General features: G+C 56.6%; 1 protein-coding gene and 5 non-coding genes across 6 annotated transcripts; 2 read left to right on the top strand and 4 right to left on the bottom strand.

Moving 5' to 3' along the window:
• Positions 1-272: 272 nt before the first annotated feature.
• TRNAG-GCC lies at positions 273-343 on the bottom strand. The gene has a single exon. It is a non-coding gene; the product is annotated as a tRNA-Gly (tRNA).
• Positions 344-2,059: 1,716 nt separating this feature from the next.
• Positions 2,060-4,590, top strand: HES7 (hes family bHLH transcription factor 7). Its single transcript, XM_036837697.1, has 4 exons — positions 2,060-2,101; positions 3,042-3,137; positions 3,712-3,799; positions 4,139-4,590. Exons 1-4 carry the CDS (start codon positions 2,060-2,062, stop codon positions 4,588-4,590), a joined length of 678 nt encoding a protein of 225 aa, XP_036693592.1.
• A 556-nt stretch (positions 4,591-5,146) lies between these two features.
• TRNAR-UCU lies at positions 5,147-5,233 on the bottom strand. The gene is given in 2 exon segments: positions 5,147-5,182; positions 5,197-5,233. It is a non-coding gene; the product is annotated as a tRNA-Arg (tRNA).
• A 514-nt stretch (positions 5,234-5,747) lies between these two features.
• On the top strand, positions 5,748-5,829 carry TRNAL-UAG. Its single transcript has one exon. It is a non-coding gene; the product is annotated as a tRNA-Leu (tRNA).
• Positions 5,830-6,263: 434 nt separating this feature from the next.
• TRNAQ-CUG lies at positions 6,264-6,335 on the bottom strand. Its single transcript has one exon. It is a non-coding gene; the product is annotated as a tRNA-Gln (tRNA).
• A 608-nt stretch (positions 6,336-6,943) lies between these two features.
• TRNAK-UUU lies at positions 6,944-7,016 on the bottom strand. Its single transcript has one exon. It is a non-coding gene; the product is annotated as a tRNA-Lys (tRNA).
• Between the last annotated feature and the right edge of the window lie 453 nt (positions 7,017-7,469).

Here is a 7,469-nt window from a genome sequence, read left to right as displayed (position 1 = left end):
GGGGCAGGGATCCCAGCGCCGGGTCCTTTCTCAGGGTCACGCCTGCGGAGGTGCGGGCAGGGGGCGGAGGAAGGGGTGTGGACAGCCGGACCCCCAGGCTGGGAGGATGGGAGTGTGAGGACGTTCGAAATCAGGGTCTGGATCCGGCGCCTCAAACTCTGCGACAGAGTAAAAAAGCTAAGTATTAATATGAATATTGGGTAGAAATCTTAAGATGCCTTTCAGATACATCAGAAAAGACATCTTTGGAGAAAGGACGAAAAGTCAGAGAGTGCATTGGCCGGGAATCGAACCCGGGCCTCCCGCGTGGCAGGCGAGAATTCTACCACTGAACCACCAATGCAACTGACTGCTAACCTTCGGTAGATCCGACTCAGTTTGTAAGGAGTCGAGGCGACCATGGCCAGGGAGGCTTTATGGCCAGGAAGGCCTTATAGCCAGGGGCTTCGCAGAGAAACGGTCCCAATAGTTGACATGGGTGGAGCGCCAGGCCATCCTTCCTCCCGCCTGGATCCGGTCACCCGGCCATAAAGTCGCCCCATATGGCCAGGGGCGGCCCCACACCCGGGTGCGAACTGCCGCCGGGGGCCCCGAGCCTCGCGTGCAGGTGAGAAAAACTCAGCCCAGCCCAGGTTCCCAAGGAGCGGGGCAGCGGGGGGTTCTGGGGCCACACATCTGCGCTCCCATTTGGCTCAGGTAGGGGGAGGTGGGATGTGCTGGGTTCCCTGATTCCAAATGGGAGCGCCCTCCCCAAGGTCTGTGTTCCCCTGGCTCGGACTTTGGCAAGGCAGGCTCCGTGAAAAAACCAAGCTGTGGACGGGCGCTGGGAGGGCTCGGAGGAGCCCCATCCGTCTCTGACTCCACAGCTATCTTCTGACTCGGTCTGCAACGCCACCGTGTCTTTCTGTGTCCTTGTCCCTGGCATTCTTGCTGTCCCGTTAAATCTCTGATTTTATCTTCTCAGGCACTTTGTTTTGAAGTCTCCAAGTCTCACGCATCATTCTGCAGAGTGGCATGCTCTTGGTTTGAGGTGGGTGTTGATCCCTTTTTTATTCCCTTTTTTATCTTTTTAAAAAAACTGCCTGCTCCTTGTCCCCCCGTAATCACGAGGGGTCCCCAGGAGCAAGCAACACGAGCGCACTTGTATCAGGTGTCCTGGCAGGCGCACACCTGAATCTCCTATAATTAGTTTTGAATCAAATACTTCTAAGTGGAAAGATCTCTCCACCCGTGCTTCAAAGCCTTGCTTCCTCTTGCATGAGGCTTCCCCCACCCCAGTCCAGCCGTCCCTCACGATGACCCTTTCCCAGAGCACCTACTTCACTGTGCTTCTAAAATAGCTACTTGACAACACATCAGCGTTTTCTACCGAATCTTGCAGGAATAAACTGGGCCTCCAGTCCATATCTCAGTATGAACGGTCCCAGCCTAGACCAGTGCCCAGTGGGCACAATGAACACGCAGATATTGGGGAACTGAATATGATTGACTTAGATTGAACAGAGATTCTCTTCCACCTGCAGACAAAGTCCCAGTTGAATAAACGGATCCAGCCAGCACACTCAGGTGGCTCATTATCTCAAGTAGGAGGTGAATTTTGGGGAAAGATGTATAGGATCCAGCCTAGGGGCTGAGGGGTGCTAACTTTTCGATTTCAGGGTTAGTGGGGGGTACAGTGAGCTCCCAAGAAAGCTGAAATAGTGAACGGGGGGAACTCTGAACTCCACTTGAGTTCTATCCCCAAATTACTCAAACTCTCTCTTCTCTTAATTACCTCCTCCCTTCAGCTGGGTCCCGCCTCATTATACAGCCTTATGGTCCTTAAACAGCCGGTGCTGCACTGGCCTCTAATTTCCCACACTCCCAGGCCAGTTCCACTCGTACCCCTCCCCCTTGTGCTCCTCCCCTTTCCGGGAGCCTCGTGCCCAGGGTAGAGTCGGGCAGGAGCCAGGTGCCGAAGGGGCGGGTCCGGGTCTTTACCACCCCCTACTCGGGAGCCTGTGAGATATAAGGCTCAGGGAGAGCGGGGACTCGGTCCACATAAGGGTCCGGAGGAGCGATGGTCACCCGGGATCGAGCCGAGAATAGGGACGGCCCCAAGGTGAGAGACGGGAGGGGAGGAAGCAGAGGTTCCTGGGCTGGTCAGGGGACAGGGTCCCTGAGATGGAAGGTCAGAGAAGAGGCTGGAGATGCAGGGCTGGAAGGGGGAGAGGTGCGCGGGGGACCCGAGGAGCCAGGAGCTGGGGAGGAAGCTGCGAAGTATGGAGAAGGGGTCAGCGTCAGAGCTGGCACTGGGTGGGCGGCAGAAGCAGAGGTCTGGGGGTGGGGTGGGTAATGGCAGTTGACACCTTGCGGCCTGGCGGGCTTGGGCGGGGGTCAGAGTCCGAGTAAAATAAGCAGGAGGAGCACAGAGCTAAGGGAGGAGAGTGGAAACAAAAAGCGGAGAGGATAGGCACTTGCTCCACGCGGGGTGTGAGCCGGAGCTGGGCCAATGCAGCCTTGTAAGAGAAGGTCTGGAGGGCATTGGTTCCAGAGGCCCGAGCCCAGGTGGAAGATTTTAGAACCAGCGGAGAAGGGTGACCGCACAGACGGGTTAGCGGGAGAAGAGGGGGCGCGGTCGCGCTGGGTATCTCCCTTTCTACACTCAGGGCCACCAACTCAGCCCGGCGCCTTGCGGCCCACGTGTCTGGGCGCAAAGAGGGCCCCCAAAGTTCTCCACTGAGACAGAGAAAGACTGCACGAGACGGAGACGTAGAGAGAAAAGAGGAGGAGGAGAGACACAGAGAGGGGAGGAGGGAGGACAAGAATGAGAGAGGAGAATGCAGAAGACCCGGGAGAGAGAGGAGGCGAGCTACAGAAATTGACCCTAGGGGCGTTGGGAGGGGGAGCGGAGAGGGATCGAATGGGCCCGGCCTTAGGTTCTCTGGCGTCTTGGGGAAGGGGTGGAGGCCGGACTATCCCAGCGGCGGGATTCCGACGCCCGCGCGGCCGCGCTGAGTCTCGGTCGGGTCGGCCCGCTCTCCCTTTCCTGCTGGTCGCAGATGCTGAAGCCGCTTGTGGAGAAGCGGCGCCGGGACCGCATCAACCGCAGCCTGGAAGAACTGAGGCTGCTGCTGCTGGAGCGGACCCGAGACCAGGTCAGTTCTTCCGCCATCATCGGACTCCCAAGCATTCCGTCCTCCTGTCTCAGGGCTTCCCACTTGGGTGGGGGCATATGCTGCTTTGGCGACCCTGGCCCCAAGGCATCCTGACCCTTCGAATCCCATCCCAGACCCCTTCTCGCTCTCAGAACGCGATCTTCATCGCCACCCCTCGGGTCTGTAAGTTTCACACCCGGCTCTGTAAATTTCATTCCCGGGGTCAGTCAGTTTCAACCTCTGGGTCTGTAAATTCTCCCTCCTCCTCCCCCACACTCCCCAAGATAGCCAGCGGGGTGGTTAATTTCATTCCCCGGGTTTCCTGTTCAAATCCGCTCCTCACACTGTGTGGGTTGGTTTCATCCCCTCGGGTTGGACAGTTTCGTCTCAGGGTGGGCCAGGACCATTCTTGGTCATCTCCACTCCGCATTCGGTAGCGCGCTCTGTGGTCCGCGCACAAACGCGATCCAGGGGCACCCCCAGCTCCCGCATCCCCCCTCCCTTCTTCCCCCTGCCACTTTCCCCCTCTCTCCCCACCCCTTTCTGTCTCTGCGCCCTCCCCTCCCATCTGTAGAACCTCCGGAACCCGAAGCTGGAGAAAGCAGAGATACTGGAGTTCGCCGTGGGCTACTTGAGGGAGCGAAGCCGGGTGGAGCCCCCGGGTACAGCGCGGGGGTGGGGCAGCGGAGGGAGGGAGGGGGGAATTCACTGGGGCCCGGGCCGGGGTAGATGGGGCGGACCCTGTGGTGGACGGTGGGCTTGGGGAGTGGCATGCTCCGCTCCGAGGCGAGGTTAATAATAACACCCGCGCGTGTCTGTCTCTGTGTCTCCCTCATTTTCTCCCTCTGTCGGTCCATCTGGCTTCCTGTCTCTGTCTGTGCGCCTGTCCGGCCTCGGTATCTCTGCGCCCCGCCCCTTCCCTCCCTCCTTCTGGGACCCCTGCCCTGCCCTGCCCTGCCCGCCCGTCCTCCCGCCGGCCGTACCCGCTGCCGCGGCTTCAGGTGTTCCCCGGTCCCCAGCCCAGGACGCCGAGGCGCTCGCCAGCTGCTACTTGTCCGGCTTCCGCGAGTGCCTGCTTCGCCTGGCGGCCTTCGCGCACGACGCCAGCCCGGCTGCCCGAGCCCAGCTCTTCTCCGCGCTGCAAGGTTACCTGCGCCCCAAGCCGCCCCGGCCGGAACCGGTAGATCCGAGGCCCCAAGCGCCGCGCCCGCCGCTGGACCCCGCCGCCCCAGCGCCTGGCCCCGCGCTGCACCAGCGCCCCCCAGGGCACAAGGGCCTCCCTAGCCCGCGCTGCGCATGGTCCCCGTCCCCCTGCTCCCCCCGAGCCGGGGATTCCGGCGCGCCGGCCCCCCTCACCGGACTGCTGCCGCCGCCGCCGCCGCCTCACAGACAAGACGGGGCGCCCAAGGCCCCGCCGCCCCCGCCGCCCGCTTTCTGGAGACCTTGGCCCTGAGCTTTGGGGGGGGTGGGGGTGGGGACGGGGGCTGGGGGGTTGGGGTAGAGACTCCAGCCCGAGCGCAGCAGAGGGACCCGGGCGTTGGGGTGAGGAGGTGTTGGGGAGGGCGGCGGGGCGCGCGGGTGAGATGTGGTCTATATTAGAGTATCTATATAAATATATATTTCCCTGGTTCCTGTCCCTTCTCCCTGCCCCCTTTGCGTCTAGGATTGTACCCTCTCTGCCCCCGGCCCAGTCCCAGTCCCTTCCCCAGTCCCTAGTGCATGGAATAAAGTGGTTATTAAATCCCCGTGTGTCCCCGAGCCAGGGGCCTGCCTTTATCTCGGCGTCCACGCCCACTTTCCCTCCCCTTCTGTCTCCCGCCCCCCCAGTCCTGCTCTCCTTGGCCCAAGACCCGGGGCAGACAGGTAAGTAAAGAAGAGAGCAGAGCGGAGGCTGAGGTTGGAACTGAAACCAGATGGAAAACAGTGAGATAGGATGGGGGAGAAGGGATGGGCGCCTGTAAGGAAAAGCCGGATAAAGAGGAAAGGGAAAAAAAATAAAAAAATAAAATCGACTCTGGTGGGATTCGAACCCACAACCTTTGAATCGCTCTTTCGTCACTAGAAGTCCAATGCGCTATCCATTGCGCCACAGAGCCACCTAGCGGGCGGCGGCGTCTGACGGCTTACGGGTACTAGAATGGGAAAGGGCGGGGGGAGGGGGAGGGTTGTGAGGGAATTGGGCGGGGCGTGACAGAAGCGCGTAGTTTGGACCTCAGAGGCTTGCCTGGAAGAGGTAACGTGCGCAAAGCACGTGAGCCAGGTGGGAGTGCGGGAGCATAGGGGTGGAAGAAACTGGGAGAGAGCGCAACTGAATATGAACGAGCGAGCGAGCGAGTACAGAGCTCCAGCTGCCCGCTTGGGGGATGCCTCCAGTCCAGGCGCATCCCACTCCCAGATGTGGCCCCACCCCTAAGAATAAACTTGTTTTGTTGGAAATTTTCTGTGTGTCTCTTTCTTCTGGTCTCTCTGCTTTCCCATCTGCTGCTCCGCTGTCCGAAGGAATCTCGATAGTTCCCAAAGACGACTAGCCAATTTAGCAGGACTATTTGTAGCGCCACTCCTTCTTTCTAGTCTCTTAGGAAGACTGCGGGATAAAGTTTTCCCCACGCAGGTAGCGTGGCCGAGCGGTCTAAGGCGCTGGATTTAGGCTCCAGTCTCTTCGGAGGCGTGGGTTCGAATCCCACCGCTGCCAGACCAAAGTTTTCTCGAAGCTTAAGCACTCTTTAATTCCTAAAGGAAATTACTTACTTTTACGAGAACTCCTGGTAGCGGTCTCACCAACGTGTATTCCAGACAGAACTTAGGTCTGCATCCCAGCCCGAAACCAATACATAATGGAAACTGCCAAAGAAACCTCGGACCTTCATAATCGATCTCCACTTTAACATGTCGTCAAATAACATTCCTATCAAAATTAGTGCAACTTGCTATATATTTAAGTGACTTACTGTATGTTCTCCTGACGGTGTGCTACAGGCTCGAATTATCTAGCCTGAAAAGCTCAGAAGGCAAGATCCTAGTTTAATTTTCTTTCCAGATCCTTTCAGAACATAAGAGAATATCATACATGAAACTAATGAATAATATAATAAAACACATTGGTATTGAGTGAAAACAAAAATGTAAAGGTTCCACCGAGATTTGAACTCGGATCGCTGGATTCAGAGTCCAGAGTGCTAACCATTACACCATGGAACCCACTCCTTATCACAACCTTCTGACAGTATATATATTACTGAACTTCCTATTCTGTGCCTTTCCATACTTTGCCATTCATAGAAGACAAAAAAAAGAGTTGTCGGATTAGGGTGGATACCGCTATCGAGCACCTGAAATATGAATTTAAATGTGCTGTAAGTATAAAATACACATTATAATTAGACGACAGTACAAAAAAATGGTTAAAATTTCATTAATAATTTAAAAATATTGATTATATGATAAAATAAGATTTAGGATATAATGGGTTAAGTAAAATGTTATTAAAATTAATTTCAAAGAAATTTCACCTATTTCTTTGTACTCTTTTTAATGTGTGGCTCCTAGAAAATTTAAATTCGCATGTATGGCTCGCATATGCACTGCTCTAAAATATCTCTGCTCTCCCTCCACTGTCATTCGTTCTGCCTTCTGAATAAAATCCTGACGCACTTAATACCATTTCCTCTTAACACCAAGCAGCAATAACACCAAGCAGCAATATTTGCGTTACTCTTTTCCTCTGTTATGTTCGAAGGAATACAATTATTTACTGTACTCAAAAGTATTCTAAAGATTGTCACGTACCCGTGGAGAAAAACGGCAAACGCCCGAACAGGGACTTGAACCCTGGACCCTCAGATTAAAAGTCTGATGCTCTACCGACTGAGCTATCCGGGCTCTCCCACTCAGCCTCTTCTACTTCCTATAAGAGTTTTGCATTTACGAAAATGCTGACACAAAGGGTTACTGTAGGCATGCGCGCAGGAGACTACAGAACGCACCTCGAGGAAGCCGGTGAAGCTAATGGAGGGTGACTGCGCTTTATCGGACCCCCTCCGTACAGCGGCCGCACCTGTTAGGACGCTGTGGGCTGGAGCGCCGCGGAGGCTAGGTGGGTGCGGTGTCGGTATCGGCCGCACGGGGGCGCTGCTGGCCGCGGGCTTCCCTCGTGGAGAGGTTTCTTCCCAGTCCGGATAACCGAGATCCCAGGCACCCCACGCACCTGGGCTCTCCCGCCTACCGCCGCAAGGCCAAGGGCGGCCCGGAGCGGAAAGAAGGCCACATGGGGCCTTCAGATGCTGTGCGCCCGGAGACCACTTCGGTCCCCAGACCGGCCCTATTCCAAGCGAG

Source organism: Balaenoptera musculus, chromosome 20 (assembly GCF_009873245.2).
Source record: "Balaenoptera musculus isolate JJ_BM4_2016_0621 chromosome 20, mBalMus1.pri.v3, whole genome shotgun sequence".
In the NCBI taxonomy this organism is placed as follows: domain Eukaryota; kingdom Metazoa; phylum Chordata; class Mammalia; order Artiodactyla; family Balaenopteridae; genus Balaenoptera; species Balaenoptera musculus.
This window is presented reverse-complemented; position numbering and strand designations above follow the sequence as displayed.

Coding starts and splice junctions, on each gene's coding strand:
- HES7 (XM_036837697.1), top strand. CDS start 2,060: ATGGTCACCCGGGATCGAGCCGAGAATAGGGACGGCCCCAAG. Junction 3,138..3,711: donor TGGAGCGGACCCGAGACCAG/GTCAGTTCTTCC, acceptor TCCCATCTGTAG/AACCTCCGGAACCCGAAGCT. Junction 3,800..4,138: donor AAGCCGGGTGGAGCCCCCGG/GTACAGCGCGGG, acceptor CCGCGGCTTCAG/GTGTTCCCCGGTCCCCAGCC.